This window comes from Salmo salar, chromosome ssa10, assembly GCF_905237065.1.
Source record: "Salmo salar chromosome ssa10, Ssal_v3.1, whole genome shotgun sequence".
NCBI lineage: Eukaryota > Metazoa > Chordata > Actinopteri > Salmoniformes > Salmonidae > Salmo > Salmo salar.
In genome coordinates this window covers 37898564-37918711 of record NC_059451.1, presented here as the reverse complement: position 1 = coordinate 37918711, position 20148 = coordinate 37898564, and the positions used below count along the sequence as shown (strand labels likewise).

At 47.3% G+C, this 20148-nt stretch overlaps 1 protein-coding gene across 17 annotated transcripts in view; it reads right to left on the bottom strand.

Moving 5' to 3' along the window:
• ptprfa (protein tyrosine phosphatase receptor type Fa) overlaps positions 1-20148 on the bottom strand; it is a 370993-nt gene that overhangs the window by 4029 nt on the left and 346816 nt on the right. For all 17 annotated transcript variants that reach the window (XM_045687724.1, XM_045687725.1, XM_045687723.1 and 14 more), the window contains 7 exons: positions 10285-10408; positions 9385-9560; positions 7441-7560; positions 7086-7240; positions 6219-6504; positions 4486-4664; positions 160-286 (listed from right to left, as the gene is read on the bottom strand). In XM_045687724.1, the coding sequence (XP_045543680.1) occupies positions 160-286; positions 4486-4664; positions 6219-6504; positions 7086-7240; positions 7441-7560; positions 9385-9560; positions 10285-10408 (1167 nt within the window). The remainder of the gene's footprint in view (positions 1-159; positions 287-4485; positions 4665-6218; positions 6505-7085; positions 7241-7440; positions 7561-9384; positions 9561-10284; positions 10409-20148) is intronic.

Below are 20148 nucleotides of genomic sequence, written 5' to 3'. Positions count from 1 at the left end.
TATCCATGGCATGACTGGTGTGTGTGTGTGACTGTGTGTGTGTGACCGCATGTGTGTATACTTGCATGTGTGTACTTGCGTGTGTTTGTACTTGCGTGTGTGTGTGTACTTGTTTGTGTACTTGTGTGTGTATGTGTATACTGTATCAATGCCACTCACTCTTCCCATCTCTCTGAGTTTAGTAAGCATGACTACGATGGTAGAGTTGTGTTCCCACAGCATCCTCCAGAAGTCCTCTGTGGTCTCTGCTAGCGGCCCCTGGGTGGCCATGTAGGCCTTCTGCTGCCTGGGGACACAAGGACATGGAATATGTCAGGGTGAGGATAACACCATAACACTTCAATACATCCCCATAAACTAGAGTTCATAGCGACACAGTAAACGTCATGTAACAGGGATACAGTATATGACACGGTGAGGATAACGTTATAACAACAAGGGATATAAGTTACATTTCAATACATCCCCATTAACCTACAGTATCCATGTTGAGCCCTGAGTGGTCCTACTGTCATCTGAGAGGCCCTTGTGCTGATAATGGAGGCTGGGCTTGGTGTATTTTCATTACGTTATGCTGCTGACAGATTAAGTGTCTACTCTATTGAAGCCAGTGAGAAAACCGCAGCGTTGCGGCTGGGGTCCCTTTCTACTAGATCAACATTAGAGGGCAGTGTGAAGCCGTGAGAGAGATGTGTGTCAATGTGATTCTGTTTCTGTCATCCCTACAAACATGTGAGAGCCAGCCCAGTCCAGCCCAAGACACACATATTCGTAGGTCCAGACGCACTAGCACACGCACGGCCAAGTACAGCCAGATGCACGCAGGCACACACACACACACACACACACACACACACACACACACACACACACACACACACACACACACACACACACACACACACACACACACACACACACACACACACACACACACACACACACACACACACACACGTGCAGTGTAAGAAGGGGCTGCTGCTGGAACTCTGAGTTCCATCTATCTTTTCTATGTGATAACTAGTAAGTGAGCCATGCCTCAGCACCTTGTTCAAAGAGTCTCTCACAGTTGATGGGTTTGACTCATGCTGCATGAAGATTCAGTTTCTTACAGCTGAATTATTATAGTTTGAGTGTTCTGCTTTGACAATGGCAATAAGCATGCCTGCAAATGAACAGGCAAAGCTCAAGGTCAGCCATAGAGATCATTGCTCTACCGAGACATTTATCCAGACATATGCATGTTTAGAGTTAAATAAATACAATTGTTAGTGTAAAATGGCTGTTGAGCAAGAGGCTTGCATCATGATGGCAGTGGAATGACCACCTCAGGATATCAGAATACTGGGAAACACCTAACCAGTATGACATCATCATCATTGCATCATCATCATTATCCTCCCCTTCTTCATCTAAACCATCCTAATCCCCTCTGGCACTTTAAAGATGCCTGCCTGCCGGGAGAGAGAACACTAACATCTCACTACGAGCCAGGAGAGAGAAAGTCAGCACCCCAAATGGCCCCCTATTCCCTATAAAGTGCACTACTTTTGACCAGGACCCTATGGGGCTTGGTCAAAACTAGTGCACTGTATATGCCCTAGGGTGCCATTTGGGATGCAAACTAACACCTCTCTATGTCTTAATTCACTTTTAATTACCGCTACAGGAATTAAAGGGGAATTACACCCCCCTTCCTTCCCTCCCTCAGGTGGGGCAGCCCCAGGGACTTCATTAGGCACACAGGAGGAGAAGGGTGTGTGTGTGTGTGTGTGTGTGTGTGTGTGTGTGTGTGTGTGTGTGTGTGTGTGTGTGTGTGTGTGTGTGTGTGGAATATGAGGAGGAAATCGGATCAGAAAACCACATCAACGAATCCCCCCCACCAACAAAAATACTTAAAAAAGCTCTTATTCATTCTGTCAGTCATTAGTGTGTTGTAGCATTGTGCGTTACAGCCAATTACAGTGTTTATACTTCCAGAAAGGAGACGGCTCTATGGGACCTCCCTGATTAGGTACTAATTGGAAATGGGACAGTAACTGAACGGGAGTTCCCAAGCACCTCCCGAATGCAAGAACACACACACTCACACATCCTGCTGGCTGTTGTGTCTTATATACAGTGAATTCGGCAAGTATTCAAACACCTTCCCCTTTTCCACATTTTGTTACGTTACAGCCTTATTCTACAATGATTAAATTGAAAAAATCCTCATCAATCTATACACAATAACGTTACCCCATAATGAAAATGTATTTGCTATGAGTTTCGAAATGTGACCTCAGGTGCATTCTGTTTCCATTGATCATCTTTGAGATGTTTCTACAACTTGATTGGAGTCCACGTGTGGCTCAGTTGGTAGAGCATGGTGTTTGCAACGCTAGGGTTGTGGGTTCGATTCCCACGGGAGACCAGTACGGAGAAAAAATGTATGAAATGTATGCATTCACTACTGTAAGTCGCTCTGGATAAGAGCGTCTGCTAAATGACTCAAATGTAAATTCAATTGATTGGACATGATTTGAAAAGGCACACTCCTCTCTATATAAGGTCCCACAGTTGACAATGCATTTCAGAACAAAAAACAAGCCATGAGGTTGAAGGAATTGTCCATAGAGCTCTGAGACAGGATTTTGTCGAGGCACAGATCTGGGGAAGGGTACCAAAAAAATTTCTGCAGCATTGAAGATCCCCAAGAACACAGTGGCCTCCATCATTCTTAAATGGAAGAAGTTTGGAACCAACAAAACTCTTCCTAGTGCTGGCCGCCTGGCCAAACTGAGCAATTGGGGAAGAAGGGCCTTGGTCAGGGAGGTGGCCAAGAACCCGATGGTCGCTCTGACAGAGCTCCAGAGTTCCTCTGTGGAGAAGGGAGAACCCTCCAGAAGGACTCTGCAGCACTCCACCAATCAGGCCTTTATGGTAGAGTGGCCAAACGGAAGCCACTACTCAGTAAAAGGCATATGACAGCCTGTTTGGAGTTTGCCAAAAGGCACCTACAGGACTCTCAGACCATGAGAAACAAGATTCTCTGGTCTGATGGCCTGAATGCCAAGCAACACGTCTGGAGGAAACCTGTCACCATCCCTACGGTGAAGCATGGTGGTGGCAGCATCATGCTGTGGGGATGTTTTTCAGCGGCAGGGACTGGGAGATTAGTCAGGATCGAGGGATAGATGAACGAAGCAAAGTACAGAGAGATCGTTGGTGAAAACCTGCTCCAGAGTGCTCAGGACCTCAGACTGCGGCGAAGGCTCATCTTCCAACAGGACAATGTCCCTAAGCACACAGCCAAGACAACACAGGAGTGGCTTCGGAACAAGTCTCTGAATGTCCTTGAGTGGCCCAGCCAGAGCCCGGACTTGAACCCAATCAAACATCTCTGGAGAAACCTGAAAATAGTTGTGCATCTGCAGAGAAGAATGGGAGAAACTCCCCAAATACAGGTGTGCCAAGCTTGTAGCGTCATACCCAAGAAGACTTAAGGCTGTAATCGCTGCCAAAGGTGCTTCAACAAAGTACTGAGTAAAGGGTTTGAATACTTATGTAAATGTAATATTTCAGTTTTTGCTGTGTCATTATGGGTTATTGTACATAAATTGATGAGGGAAAAAAAACAATTTAATCAATTTTAGAATAAGGCTGTAAGGTTACAAAATGTGGAGAAAGTCAAGGGGTCTGAATACTTTCCAAATGAACTGTAACTCTGAAAACAATAGGTGCTCCTTTTCAATATTCTTTCTCCAAATATGAACAAATGTCTTTAAATTCATAGAAAACGTCATTTTTTAGAACCATACATCTTCCATTGAGTGTTGCTGGGCAGATTCCCATAGATGGACAGTTGTAGAGTAAAGGATTGTGGGTATCAGCAGACATAAACAGAGCTATCACAATAGGTAATCACTGTATTCCTCTCCGAGGAGGGGTTTGTCACCTGTCACAATCAGACTATTTATTTACCACAGGAGAAGTGTGAGAAGGAATGGACAGTACTGCCAATACAACCAATTTGTCCTGACAACTGACAAGACTAAGGCAAGAGAGGCAGGAAAATACTGGCCTCCATTTCACACCATAATTCACTGCTGTCAGTCGCTGCAGGAAAGGTCCACCTCCTCACTCATTTGAGGAGCTGTGCAGGATGGATTCTCTCTTCTCTATTTCTATTTCCTCTTCTCCATTCTCACCATCACCCCATCTCACTTATTCTAGTCTTCAGAATATGTAATGTCTTGTTTTCTCACAGTCTGAGTCTGAATCCCCTCTTCTATCCTCCCCTCTCCTCCCCTACCTCCTCCCCTCTACCTCCTCCCATCTCCTCTCTGGCCCTGAACCTCGCCCCCTCCCCGTCTCTTCTGCTCTCCCCTCCTCTTTTCCTCCCTGCTCTCCTCTCCTCTCTCCTCTCCCTATCCTCTTCTCCCCTCCACTCCCCTCTCCCCTCTCCTCTCATCGCTCCTTCTCTCCTCAACCCCTCTATCTTACCTGTATCCGTCGATGAAGCTGGCATTGATGTAGTCGGAGCCCTCCACTCCTCTGATAGGCTGCAGACTCACGCGGGTGGACTCAAAAGGCATGATGTTCACCAGCCGGTTCTTGAACTTGTTACAGGGCAGGTTGGCACTGATGAATCTTGAGGTATGTGCTTTGGAGTTGGCCAGTTTCTGGAGAAGGAAGGGAAGAGGAATGGACAGATTAAAGATACAATTTTGGATCAGATTAAAGAACTGTGTGCTATTGTAGAGAAACACCAACCCATAACCATAGAAATATAAATACTAAAATTGACTGCACCCATGAAGGTGCGAGTCTTTTTCCCATTCTAGTAATTATATTTCTATGCCTCTAACCTGAAGATGACTGTTGCCACAGCTTTTCCTGACGCCCACCTTCCTTCCCTTCTATCTAGCCCCTGTCTCTTCAAAGTGCTAAAGCTGGGGATCCCAGCCAGCCTAGCATTGCTGTGTGTGAGCAGGAATGTCGAAGGGCACGGGGTTGGGGGCTAACACTCTTATTGATGCATGAAAATGATGAGCTTTGAGCTGAGCCCCTTTGTTCTACAGCTTCAAATAACAACCTGCTGACGCTGACAACACCTCTCTCTCTCCGTAAAAACTAGTGTCGACAGCACAGCCACAGCCACGAACGGAGACGTCAGAGAGTCAAAAAACACTCCCACACAACATTCGGGACGCCTGTGAAGATAGATACACAAGCTGACTGTATCCATGCCACTGCGACGAAATAAAACTAAACCAAACAAGACATTGAAAACTGAAAGGGGGAGTTTTTTTGTTGCTGGCACTGCTGATGATGTTCTGATGATATTATACTCTGTCAGTAGCAAGAAAGCAAAGTGTCCGTTTCAGAACTGCCAGTGGAGTGAGGACTTACAATCCTCCTGCTTGCTGAACAAGTTTGACCCACATCATTTGGGTTGAGGCGGCGTGTCTCAGAGGAGGAGGCTGGTTAGAGCTGTTTTGTTTTCCTATGGCGGGAGGCTGTGAGTGGCGGCGTCCCAAATTGCATTGTAATCCCTACACAGTGCACTACTATGGGTCTATATAGGGAACATGCTGCCATTTGGGACGCAGATAGTGAGTATGTGATGGGGTCCAATAGAGTCGTTGGAGCCCAGTGGTGTAGGCCCAATCCCAGGATGCATCAGCTCTCCAACCCATTGAGCCTTTATCTACAGGCTGTCAGACAGTCAGCCTGTCTCCACACTCCTCCCTCACTAGATCACTCTCTTTCTCTCTGTCTCACTCTCCCTCCCACAGCCCCCTCCCTCTAGTTCAGTCTCTCATCCCCAGTCCAGAAGATAAGCCTCTGAAACACTGAAACAGAACGCCCCTCCTAGGAGATTCTATTCATTTCAGAGTTACAGTGTGAGGATGAAAATGCTCCCAAACACACTGAGACATTAACTTCCTGCTCCCACTGCATCGTACAGACTGAGACACCACCAACAACAACAACAACTGTTCTACTGCTTTTAACTAAATGCTCCAATTAGTAACTGTACCAGTTAAGTCACTTAACCTCAAGTCTAAGTTGAATCCCAGCTCCCTAGCAAGTCCAAGCCTGAGCAAGTCCAAATGGAATCACAAGTCCGTTGTTAGTACTAAAGGTTGCGAACCGTCCACCACTTTTCTAGCTAGGTTTATAACATAGAACTGAACTGTATTGTTATGTTCAGGAGGACAGCTACTACCTACCTTAAACTCTAGCTCCATGGCAGTGACCGTGTCTCCGGGCGTGACCTGGGTGAGTTTCTGGATGTGTGCGTACAGGTTGCGTGCAGGGACCTCTGTGTTACCGCAGGTGGCTGCCTCTAGCAGGGCCTCGTGGATGAAGATGTACTGGTCCTCCGTCTGCACCATGTAGTTCCTCTGAGCTCTCATACACGTCACATGACCGTAGATATCCACTGACTTCTCATGCTTCATACGCTCCAGCATGGCCTCAATCACGATGAAGCAACCGGTCCGACCTACACCAGCACTGTGGGGAGAGACAGGTAACTGTAACTGTAGAGCCTTGCACAGACACAGACAGAAACGACTGTAACTACACTGAAAAACTCACAAATCTGGCATTGGAAGAGATTACATGCACACATTCAATGTTTCTGAGGCAGGTTGATGTTTATTGGGATGAATCTTGTCCTGGAGGCAGGGCTGAGTGATTTCCACTAGATGGGCCAGTGGCTATATTGTAAGAATTAGGTTAGGGTTAGGTTTAAAATCAGATTTGATGACTTTGTGGCTGTGCCAGCTCCCAGCAGTGCTACCTCCAGTACATCAAAATATGTACAGTTGTTGTATGTGCTTGTTTTCTATTGTGCAGGGCTCATTTGTAAAATAAACTTTAGTCTCAACATGACTTCCCTGTTGAAATAACGGTAAATATAAATGTCAACCTATGTTTCTGAGCCGGTACTGGAGATTAAATAATATGTTAGGCAAAAATAAACTCAAAAACACCACAAACACTGAAATGTATTCTCCCATATGGTTTGTTACAATACTTAGGTCATCATCAGGTCAAACATATCTCTGAAGCAGGTCTGAGATGGGGTTTACCTGCAGTGGACCACCATGGGTCCTGCATCTGTGGGGTTGCAGGCCTTGACCCTGCGGAGGAAGGCCAGGGTGGGGGTGGGGTACTCAGGCACTCCATGGTCCGGCCAGGCCATGAACTGGAACTGACGAACCTCTCTCTTCTCGCTGGAGCCATTCTGGTAGAGCAACATATCAGAACACCACAGACACACACTGGTGGCCACATTCTGGGTAGTCTCTCTGACAGACATTCATATTTACAACATGTTAGCTAGCATGAGATTTGATAATGGCTCGAGAACACATTCCGGAATCATTGCCCTCCAGCTGGTCAAGAGCTGGTCATTTTTGGGATACAGTACATGCTATTCCTTACCTTATAGAGGGCGAAGGTGCGTACGCTGTAGGTAGCCAGCTCCACAGTGTCCAACATGGTCACCTGGATCATTCCATAGGTCTCTGTACCCCGACTGGGCCAGTACTGGTCACACTTCACCTGTTACAGACACAAACACACAGACACAGGACAATGAAGATATTGGACTTAGTGTAGGAGCACTGGAATGAGGGAAGCAGAATGAGACAGGGACTGAGGCTGAAGAGGCTTGTGTTAGGGTAATGGGACAGTCAGGAACTAAGGGCTGTGAGAGAGAAGACATGGGACAAGGACTTAGGCTGAGTGAAGTGTGACAGCTTGCTTCCGCTCCACTGTGCTATCCTTCATGTCCTGGGGGGAGAGAGGAGAGATAGCCAGCTGGAGTTTAGGGGCCTAGCTCTATGGGACTACAGGCCCAGAGACCCTAGCTGGCATGGGCCAGGCAGATGGGGGGCTTCCGCTACACAGTCCTGTCCAGGGGGGGCTGTGGTAACATTGGAACTGGCCTAAGCCCTGGAGAACCCTGGAGCTCAGAGCGTGACTTGTGCCTCTCTTCCTTTATTTATTTATTTAACCTTTATTTAACCTTTATTTTACTCCTCCAAACCTCCACCCCAAAGGGACATTAGTTAGCACATTCTGATTGGACAGCAGGCTGGTGGCTCCAGGGACATTAGTCAGGGCATTCTGATTGGACAGCAGGCTGGTGCTTCAGGGCCATTAGTCAGGGCATTCTGATTGGACAGCAGCCCGGTGCTTCAGGGCCATTGATCGGGGCATTGTGAGAGGGCATTGTGATTGGACATTCTGGTGGACAGCAGGATTACCACCTGGACACATAATTTCACTGGACTTCCCAAACACAACCAAGAGCCAAGAGCTAAGTGACCTATCTGACTGAGCACATGGCAGCCACAAACCAAAATCTGCTGTGAAAAGTAGGCGTCTGGTGCATTTCCTACTAACACAGACCATGTAGACAGATAATACAATTCCTGTTTGGTGATGTTTTATCTGTTTAGCCTACAGGTGCATTCTACCACTTTAACCCAGACTAGCTAAGAGGCAGTTGGAAATGACTGCTGTCCCTGACATTACTCCAGGCTCCTGTGCTCTGGTCGCTTAATGAAACAGAACAGAATGGAGCGGAGTGGACAGGTGATCACTCTGGAGGGGAGGCGGGGGTGTCACTGCGTCCCCCATGTCAGCTGCTACGGACAGTCACATGACTTCCTGTGACTGTCCGTAGATTTTTCAGGTCCTCTCTAGTCAGAAAGATAGCTGAGGTGGATAGAGGTTAGACGACAAAGAGGTGGTGCTGGGATGTTGCCAGAAGTGACACCATGCTGTGCTGGTGATAAATAACAGGGGCAAAGGTTCAAAGGTGAAAGGTCATTTAATGATGAGTTGACCCCTCATGGGTCTAAAGAGACGTGTGATATTAAGTTTGGCAGGAACATGATGAACTTTGTCTGTGCTTATAAAGGTGTACCACTATGGGATGCCCTTTAGTTCCACTGTTATTAATCAGGCTAGAGAAGGTGTGTGTGTGTGTGTGTGTGTGTGTGTGTGTGTGTGTGTGTGTGTGTGTGTGTGTGTGTGTGTGTGTGTGTGTGTGTGCTCGTGTGGCACCCTTTACACCTACACACTTCCCTCTCTCTAAGCTGTCATCATGCAGTCACCATGTGATTTATTTTCTGAGTCTATTCAAACTCCTCGTTTAGGGTTTTACACCTTACAGTCGACCCTCAAACCTCCTGTCCATTAGAGACCAAGGTGAGACTACTGGGACTGTTACAGTCTGTGAGTGCAGGGTGAATCAACGGTCGTGTTGTGTGTGTGTGTCCTGAGACAGTGTTGTGTGTATGGTGTCTGTTCAGCCCAGAATGTGTACATGCACATGGTTGTGAGTGTGCTGACATTGTAGTGTGTGTGTATATTCACCCGTGACTTCTCCTCCAGTCTGGTCATCATGACGATAGTGTTGGTCCTCTGCTCCCACACCATCCTCCAGAAGTCACTCAGGGTTTCAGGAAGCGGGCCCTGTGTAGCGATGCAGGCGTTCTGCTTCCTGTAGCTGTCTATGTAGTTAGCGTTGATGTAGTCACTACCTGGCACTCCTGTAACACGGTGAAGGAACACAGTGTTAGGAAACATTAGGGCAACATCCCAAATGGCACCCTATTCACTGTATAGTGCACTTATTTTGACCAGGGCCCATAGGGCACTGCCACTCCATTCCTTCTTCCTATATGGCACCGTATACCCTATATAGTACATTACTTTTGACCAGGGCCCATATGGTAATGCACTATATAGGGGATAAGCTGCCATTTCGGATGCAGCCTAGCAGGCTGGCAGGGTATCAACACCCCCTTCACAGCATGAGACAGGCCCACACAGGACAACACAGAGAGAAGAGAGACAGAGCCATTCACAACCATCAGGATGCATTATCATTTACATCACTAACTGACTCCAAACAGAGACAGACAGACAGTGAGTGATGGAGAGGCATTGTCACACCTGGGGATTGGGTGTACTGTTGTTGTTGTGACTTTGCAGTGGGTGGGAGATTACTGTCTACAGACTTGACTTTGGATTCTCTTTATTAAGACAGCCTCACTTAGTAATAACATCACAATCCCTCCCACCTCTTTGTGACCTCCCCCCACCCCTCCTTAAAAAGCAAAACATAACCTCTAAACACCCCACTACAATAAAACTCTTTATTGAGATATGCTCACTTAATAACACATTACCTCCCCACATCCAGCCTTAAAAAGCCAAACAAACCTCCAAAACACATCACAACAACAACCACAACAAATCAACCAAACATACCGTCGACGGAGGCGAGGATGACCCTGGAGTGGTCGTAGGCAATGACGTTTGCATAGCGGTTCTTTGGCTTGTTCACCTCCAGGTTAGAGTGTTCCCATGTGAACTGCTGGCCTGGGTCTACAGACTGATGGAGGGAGAGTTGGAAGGAGAGAAGGGGAGGGAGGGAGGGAGATAGAGAGAGCAGGAGAGAGGGGGAAGGAGAGATAGAGAGAGAGCGAGAGAGAGAGAGAGAGAGAGAGAGAGAGAGAGAGAGAGAGAGAGAGAGAGAGAGAGAGAGAGAGAGAGAGAGAGAGAGAGAGAGGGACTGTCATCTTCCCTGTGATATTTTTGGAGGCACCACAACTCATTCCCCATCTTTTTCAATGCCCGTTTTGTAATAAAAGCAGCCCTCTGTGATCCCACAGAACTCTGGCTTCACCCCGGGCTGTTTGTACAGTCCTAAAATCACCTCTCAGCCGTGGCTCTGCCACCTCAGGGCCACCTAATGGCCAAGGAGAGCTGTGCTGATAAAATCAAGGAATCACAGCGGTGAACAGAGCCGAAACACACCTCTGTGTCAGCATCCCTGAATATACCCAGCCTGAGGTCGCGACCTCCAGCCCCCTAGACACAGAGAGGGCAGAACCTACAGAAGGAAATAGAACAATGTAGCTGGACCCCACACCTACACACACAATGTTGCAGCTTCATATTCACCTCCAGCAGGTAAGTGGGGGGGAAGAGAGTGTTCTGTATGTAGGCTTCTGCTGGATGAGAGGAAATAGGAAATATCTACTATACAAGCTAGTAAATCAGATATTAGCTTCCTTATCATCAAATAAGGAAGAAGAAAATGGAGGAGGCTGTCCAGAAACTATTGGATGATGTTTAAACAATGTTTCATGGTGGGAAAATGTAGTCATACAGTATATAGAAGTAGACTATACTACAGTATATGACACAGTGAGGGAGAGAGCAGAACATATGGCAGGCAGGGTATGGGCTAGCTACGCAATGCAGGTTGATGATTCATCTGAGCCCTGATTTATCCCTGGCACTGGACAAAGGCTCTGCTCTGGTCCAACTAAATAATGACCAACTAGATTCTTATTTAATTATTGACATTTTAGCTCTGAGTACTGATCTCACGTCATCTGAAAAACAAACACATACTCTCTCCCTGACCCCATCACTGTCTAGCCTGTCTCTCTCTCCCTGACCCCATCACTGTCTAGCCTCTCTCTCTCTCTCTCCCTGACCTCTTCACTGTCTAGCCTCTCTCTCTCTCTCCCTGACCCCATCACTGTCTAGCCTCTCTCTCTCTCTCTCCCTGACCTCTTCACTGTCTAGCCTCTCTCTCTCTCTCCCTGACCTCTTCACTGTCTAGCCTCTCTCTCTCTCTCCCTGACCTCTTCACTGTCTAGCCTCTCTCTCTCTCTCCCTGACCTCTTCACTGTCTAGCCTCTCTCTCTCTCTCCCTGACCTCTTCACTGTCTAGCCTCTCTCTCTCTCTCCCTGACCTCTTCACTGTCTAGCCTCTCTCTCTCTCTCCCTGACCTCTTCACTGTCTAGCCTCTCCCTCTCTCTCTCCAACCCCTTCACTGTCTAGCCTCTCTCTCTCCCTACCCCAACCCCTTCACTGTCTAGCCTCTCTCTCTCTCCAACCCCTTCACTGTCCAGCCTCTCTCTCTCCCTGACCCCTTCACTGTCTAGCCTCTCTCTCTCTCTCTCTCTCCAACCCCTTCACTGTCTAGCCTCGCTCTCTCTCTCCAACCCCTTCACTGTCTAGCCTCTCTCTCTCTCTCTCTCTCTCTCCCAACCCCTTCACTGTCTAGCCTGTCTCTCTCTCCAACCCCTTCACTGTCTAGCCTCTCTCTCCCCCTGACCCCTTCACTGTCTAGCCTCTCTCTCTCTCTCTCTCTCTCTCCAACCCTTCACTGTCTAGCCTCTTTCTCTCTCTCCCTGACCCCTTCACTGTCTAGCCTCTCTCTCTCTCTCTCTCTCTCTCCAACCCTTCACTGTCTAGCCTCTTTCTCTCTCTCCCTGACCCCTTCACTGTCTAGCCTCTCTCTCTCCCCAACCCCTTCACTGTCTAGCCTCTCTCTCTCTCTCTCTCTCTCTCTCTCTCTCTCTCTCTCTCTCCCAACCCCTTCACTGTCTAGCCCCTCTCTCTCTCTCTCTCTCTCTCTCTCTCTCTCTCCAACCCTTCACTGTCTAGTCTCTCTCTCTCTCTCCCCAACCCCTTCACTGTCTAGCCTCTCTCTCTCTCTCCCAACTCCTTCACTGTCTAGCCTCTCTCTCTCTCTCTCTCTCTCTCTCTCTCTCTCTCTCTTCTCCCAACCCCTTCACTGTCTCACCTCTCTGTCTCTGTCTTGCTCTCTCTTTCTCCTTCTCTCCCCAACCCATTCACTGTATTGCCTCTCTCTCTCTATGCCCCACCTCTCTCTCTTTCCCTCTCTCTCACTCCCTCTTTCTATCTCTCACACCCTCTTTCACTCTCTCCCACTTTCTCTCTCACACACACAAACTGAAAAAAGGCTGTACATTCTGGTGGTTTCCTCCTGACTGACTGACTGGCTGACTGACTGACTGACTGACTGGTTGACTGACTAGCTGGGAAGGCATGTGGGCCCCAGTCTGCTTGCTGATAACAATGACAATGGTGAGAGAGGTTGAGCGTACATCTTATTTAACAGCCTGTTAGGTAAAGCCTTCACTGCGTCACTCTGACAAATCACACACATTACTGCTAATGCACCCCGCTGACGTGAATATCAGTTACTGTGCATGTCACTGCAATCACACTCTATCGCCGACACTGCCGCATTCCCATTTCTCCCAGAAACAAAACAGGTACCCACAGAACAGTCAGACAGAAAGACAAAAGCCCAGAGGGCTGCCACCATGTGTACCTCTGTGAGGCAGAGATACCATGCTAACGTTTGGCGCAGGCGGCTGAATTTACATAGGCAAGGAAAATTGACTTTGCATTCTGACACATTTGAAGAGCCCTCAGCCTTGTTTTTTTACTAGCTGTGTGTGTGTGTGTGTGTGTGTGTGTGTGTGTGCGGGCATGCGTGCGTGCGTGTGTGTGTGTGTGTGTGTGTGTGATGCTTCTAGAACAGCTCCTGTATTTCAGCTGATATCAAATCCTGTCAATACACTTCATACAGTAACTGACTGTGGTGAAGTCCCAAATGTCTCTCTATTACTCTCTATACAGTGCAATATAGGCCCTGGTCAAACGTAGTGCACTATATAAGGAATAGGGTGCCATTTGTGGCATACCCTATGTATATAGCTTTTTTTGTAAAGCTTAACATATTACAATATTCTGAGTTACTGCTTCAGTTAGCAGTTGGTCAGGTAGAAAGGTGTACTTTTCTGTGGACCCCAGGAAGAGTAGCTGCTGCATTTGCAACAGCTAATGGGGATCCCACCCTATGACTTGATGACAGATTTACAAACTCTTGGCATTCTCTCAGCCATCTTCATGAGGTCGTCACCTGGAATGCATTTCAATTAACAGATGTGCCTTGTTAAACGTTAATTTGTGAAATCTCTTTCCTTCTTAATGCGTTTGAACCAATCAGCTGTGTTGTGACAAGGTAGGTGTGGTTTACAGACAATAGCCCTATTTGGTAAAATACCAAAGCCTTATTATCGTGAGAACAGCTCAAATAAGTAAAGAAAAATGACAGTCCATCATTACTTTAGACATGACGGTAAGTCAATCCGGAAAATTTCATTCGAGTTACCAGCCTCAGAAATTGCTATCCAAATAAATGCTTCACAGAGTAGGAGGAACAGACACATCTCAACAACAACTGTTCAGAGGAGACTCAGGCCTTCATGAATCAGGCCTTCATGGTCGAATTGCTGCAAAGAAACCACTACTGAAGGACACCAATAAGAAGAAGACTTGCTTGGGCCAAGAAACACGAGCAATGGACATTAGATCGGTGGAAATCTGTCCTTGAGTCTGATGGGTCCAAATTTTTGGTTCCAACCGCCGTGTCTTTGTGAGATGCAGAGTAGGTGAACGGATGATCTCCACATGTGTGGTTCCCACCGTGAAGCATGGAGGAGGAGGTGTGATGGTGTGGCTGTGCTTTGCTGGTGACACTGTCTGTGATTTATTTAGAATGGAACGCTGCTGCTACTCTCTGTTATTATCTATGCATAGTCACTTTAATAACTCTACCTACATGTACATATTACCTCAATTACCTCGACACCGGTGCCTCTGTACATTGACTCTGTACCTGTACCCCCTGTATATAGCCCCGCTATTGTTATCTAATGCTGCTCATTATTCATTTGTTATTCTTATCTCTTACTTTTTTGGGGTATTTTCTTAAAACTGCATTGTTGGTTAAGGACTTGTAAGTAAGCATTTCACTGTAAGGTCTATGTCACGTCCTGACCCTAGTAAGATGTCATTTTCCATAGTAGAGTAGGTCAGGGCATGACAGGGGATGTTTTGGGTGGTTTGTCTATGTTTTCTATTTCTATGTTTTTTTCTAGTATTCTATTTCTATGTTGGAGGTTTTTGGGATGATCTCCAATTAGAGGCAGCTGGTTCGCTTTGTCTCTAATTGGAGATCATATTTATGTTGGGGTTTTTTTCTAGTGTGTTTGTGGGCAGTTGTATTCTGTTTAGTTGTGTTCTGTGTAGTCTTCAGTACCTGACAGAACTGTTAGCTGATCGTTTTCTCTTTGTTATTTTCTTTAGTGTTCTGAGTTTAATAAACAGTAATTATGAGCACTCAACACGCTGCGCCTTGGTCCCCTATATACGACAGCCGTTACAGAACTGCCCACCACAAAAGGACCAAGCAGCGTGCAGATGAATGGACCTGGGAAGAAATTCTGGACGGAAAAGGACCCTGGAGGCAGGCTGGGGAGTATCGCCATCCGAGGGAGGAGATTGACATTTTTACTTTAGTCATTTAGCAGACGCTCTTATCCAGAGCGACTTACAGTAGTGAATGCATACATTTCATACATTTTTTCTCCGTACTAGTCCCCCGTGGGAATCGAACCCACAACCCTGGTGTTGCAAACACCATGCTCTACCAAATGAGCCACACGGGACCTGTGTGGCAGCTAAAGCGGAGCGGCGTTATTATGAGGTGCTGTACAAACCACTAGGCAAGTGCGAGAGACAGGGGGGGGGGGGCACACGGGGAGATTGGCAGAGTCAGGTTGGAGACCTGAGCCAACTCCCTGTGCTTACTGTGGGGGGCGAGTGATCGAGCAAGCACCATGTTATGCTGAGATACGCACTGTGTCGCCAGTGCGCAGCTACAGCTCGGTGTGCTCGGTGCAAGCTCCTCACAGGTGCCGTGCTAGAGTTGGCATTCAGCCAGGAAGGAGTATGCCTGCTCAGCATTCCTGGTCTCCAGTGCGTCTTTTCGGCCCAGGTTATCCTGCGCCAGCTCTACGCACGGTACCCACAGTTCGGAAACACAAACCTGTGCGACCTGTCACAACGCCTCGCACTTGTCGGGCTACGGAGGTTATCCAGCCAGGACGGGTTGTGCCAGCCATAAGCTCCAGATCTCCAGTGCACCTCCATGGCCCAGTATACCCTGTGCCTGCTATGCACACCCGGCCTCCAGCGACGCTCTCCAGTCTGGAGCCTCCAGCGACGTTCCCTAGTCCAGAACTCCCAGCGACGTTCCCTAGTCCAGTGAGACCTATTCCAGCTCCACGAAAGAAGCCTCCAGCGACGTTCCCTAGTCCAGAACTCCCAGCGACGTTCCCTAGTCCGGTGAGACCTATTCCAGCTCCATGAAAGAAGCCTCCAGTGATGATCTATGGTCCGAAGCCTGTAGAGATGATCCATGGCAAGAAGCCTGTAGGGATGATCCATGGCCCGGAGCCTGTAGGGATAATCCATGGCAAGAAGCCTGTAGGGATGATCCATGGCCCGGAGCCTGTAGAGATAATCCATGGCACGAAGCCTCCAGCGATGATCCATGGCATTGAACCTGTAGTGATGATCCATGGCACGGAGCCTGCAGTGACGGTCCACAGTTCGGAACCTCCTGAGACGGCCTACAGTCCGGAACCTTCTGAGACAGTCCACAGTCCGGAACCTCCTGAGACGGTCCGCAGTCCGGAACCTCCTGAGACGGTCCGCAGTCCGGAACCTCCTGAGCCGGCCCGCAGTCCAGAACCTCTTGAGCAGGCTCGCAGTCCAGAATCTCCTGAGCCGGCCCGCAGTCCGGAACCTCCTGAGCCAGCCCGCAGTCCGGAACCTCCTGAGACGGCCCGCAGTCTTCAGAGACGGCCCGCAGCCCAGAGTCTTCAGCGACGGCCCACAGCCCGGAGTCTTCAGCGGCGGCCCACAGCCCAGAACCTCCAGCGGCGGTCTGCAGTACAGAGCCTGCGGCGATGATCTACAGTCCGGTTCATCCGACGACGATCCACGGTCCAGTGGTACAGAAGCAGAGGGATCTGCAGGCGGAGCGGGGGTTACACCCCGAACCGGAGCCACCTCCGCTGCTGGAGGATCTGCTGGATGGTAAGGTTCTGGGTACTGCACTAGAGCCGCCATAGACAATTGTCACCCTCCCTACACTCCCTTTTTGTTTTGTGGTTTCTTTTGTTGTTTTTTAGTTGCATTCAGAGTCTGCACCTTTGGGGGGGGTTGGGGTACTGTCACGTCCTGACCCTAGTAAGATGTCATTTTCTATAGTAGAGTAGGTCAGGGCGTGACAGGGGGTGTTTTGGGTGGTTTGTCTATGTTTTCTATTTCTATGTTTTGTTCTAGTATTCTATTTCTATGTTGGAGGTTTTTGGGATGATCTCCAATTAAAGGCAGCTGGTTTGCGTTGTCTCTAATTGGAGATCATATTTATGTTGGGGTTTTTTCTAGTGTGTTTGTGGGCAGTTGTATTCTGTTTAGTTGTGTTCTGTGTAGTCTTCAGTACCTGACAGAACTGTTAGCTGATCGTTTTCTCTTTGTTATTTTCTTTAGTGTTCTGAGTTTAATAAACAGTAATTATGAGCACTCAACACGCTGCGCGTTGGTTTCCTCTATACGACAGCCGTTACAGTCTACACCTGTTGTATTCGCGCATGTGACAAATAACATTTGATTTGATTTGAATTCAAGGCACACTTAACCAGCATGGCTACCACAGCATCCTGCAGCGATACGCCATTCCATCTGGTTTGCGTTTAGTGGGACTATCATTTGCTTTTCAACTGGACAATGACCCAACACACCTCCAGGCTGTGTAAGGGCTATTTGACCAAGAAGGAGAGAGATGGAGTGCTGCATCAGATGACCTGGCCTCCACAATCACCTGACTTCAACCCAAATGATATGGTTTGGGATGAGTTGGACCGCAGAGTGATGGAAAAGCAGCCAACAAGTGCTCAGCATATGTGGGAACTCCTTCAAGACTGTTGGAAAAGCATTCCAGGTGAAGTTGGTTGAGAGAATGCCAAGAGTGTGCAAAGCTGTCATCAATGCAAAGGGTGGCTACTTTGAAGAATCTAAAATCTAAAATATATTTTGATTTGTTTAACACTTTTTTGGTTACAACATGATTCTGTATGTGTTATTTCATAGTTTTGATGTCTTCACTATTATTTTACAATGTATAAAATAGGACAAATAAATAAAAACCCTTGAATTATGAAACTTTTGACTGGTGCTGTATATAAAAAAAATCATAATTAGCTATTTCTGCGCAAACATGCCCAAACACCACCCACCCATGCACTGACAATATACACAGTACAAACACGCTTACACACACACACAAACACACAGACACACAAACTCCCCACCCTGTCAGTGTGACTCAGCCCTCAGTCCATCTGTTCCAGGGTAGTTGGGTGATTGTGTGTGTGTGCGTGCGTGCGTGCGTGTGTGTGTTTGTGAGTGTGTGTGTAATGGTAGTTGGATGAATGTGTGAATCAATGACGGCTGACAGTTTGTCTGGCAGAGTGTCTGAAAGACATTGTTTGCTGTATTTCTCATACACACATCAGAGTGTGCATCCCAAATGGCACCCTAGTCCCTATTTAGTGCACTACTTTAGACCAGGGCCCAAGAGTAGTGCATTGAATAGTGATAGGGTACCATTTGGAACACAACCTGAGAAAGATGCACCTGCCTGCCGTCTCCACAATAAGTCTCTGATTCCCTCCCTGGGAGCCTGGATGTGATGTTGTTTATGTGTGTGTGTGTGTGGGGAGGGGGGGTGAAGTCTTCCTCATGCATACATCTATACATCTACATTATTTAAAAAATTGCAATGGCAGCCACGATTTTGCAGCAGCGGTGCGCAGCTGCTAAAGGCATATAAGGGAAACACTGGTGTGTGTGCGCATGTGTGTGTGGTGTGCTTGTTGTAATTTATGGGAGCTGTCTAGAGAATCCACCGGGGGAAAACAGGCACATGGAACGCAGAAGAAATGTTAAAAAGACCCATAATTTGCTGTAACTGAGAGAAGCAGCAGCGGTGGTATTTAAAAAGCGCCTCCCATTCTTCTTCCGATGATATCCTAATCTAGCGAGGCACATTAGAAAGGGATCGTTTCTGGTGAAAAGCCTGATTAACACCTGTTGTCACTCCTCAGCGTACATTACCAGCCAAGTGCTCAGATAAATTGTTTGCAAAGTCCCAATCCTAAATTTGTCATATCTGGCTAATTCGGTGCTCCCGGAACATATGGTGTTGCTTCCTTCCTGTGTGTTAGCAGAAGGCATCCGTCCCCACTACTAGCTGAGGAAACGTTGGACTTGGACAGCATGGCCAGTCAACTAACAACTGTCAGTGTTTTCACCTGTCTAAATACAGCACAGACGGGGAAAATGAAAGATTCCCCAATGAGAATCTTGGCCTGGCTCTAGGCAGCACTCACCACTCAGTAGCTGGCAGTGATCATGAATCACTAATCATAGGAAATTATGATTAAAGTGTGTGTGTGTTTCTGCATGCGTGTGTGTGTGTTTGTGTGTGTTTGTGCGTGCATGCGTGTGTTGCACATACAAACAAGAGAGAATTTTAACTCAGAATTTTCATTAGTTATTAACATATTTCATATTTCTACATATCTCTACATATTTCTACCCAATTGCTCTATTCACCTTTAAAAGACAACAGTTGACAGCCTGTGCTTCTATTCCAACTATCCCTGACCACTAAAACTGTCAAACAGTATTTATAATCAATTAAAGACACTCACAGTACACCCTGAGGACTACTACACTTTGAGTGGTGATGACTGTATTAGGATTATACTTATACTATGTCTGTGTGTGTGTGTGTGTGTGTGTGTTTGCGTGTGTGTGTGTGATTTTTTTGGCTTTACTATCCGTGTGGGGACCAGAAGTCCTCGCAAGGATAATAAAACAAGGAACATTTGGACAAGTGGGGACATTTGGGGCCCTGGTCAAAAGTAGTGCACTATTTAGTGAATATGGTCACATTTGGGCCACAGAGAGTCAGATCTAACTGGATGAATCCCTGGCTAGGCTCCTCTCATTTCAATAGAGCCATTATGATGGTTTCATTTCAAGGCCTGCTGCCCTGACACTATGTGGAAATATCTCCATGTAGAGGTGGGGTGGCTGAGTAAGTTGTATTGGTGTGTGTGTGTGTGTGTGTGTGTGTGTGTGTGTGTGTGTATCTAATAGTTAGTGTGAAGTTTGAACCCTGCTTCCACCCACTTCATCAGACAATTTCACCTCGTTCCTGTCTCAACACTTTCGTCACTCTCTGAGTGGAGAATAAGCTAACATGACAGCTGTACTGTTTCACTCCCAACACATTACTATACTGAATAACACACTGACTGGAAACAGGTAAACACAGAAAAGTTTATCTAGGGTCTAGGATACGTCCCAAATGGCACCCT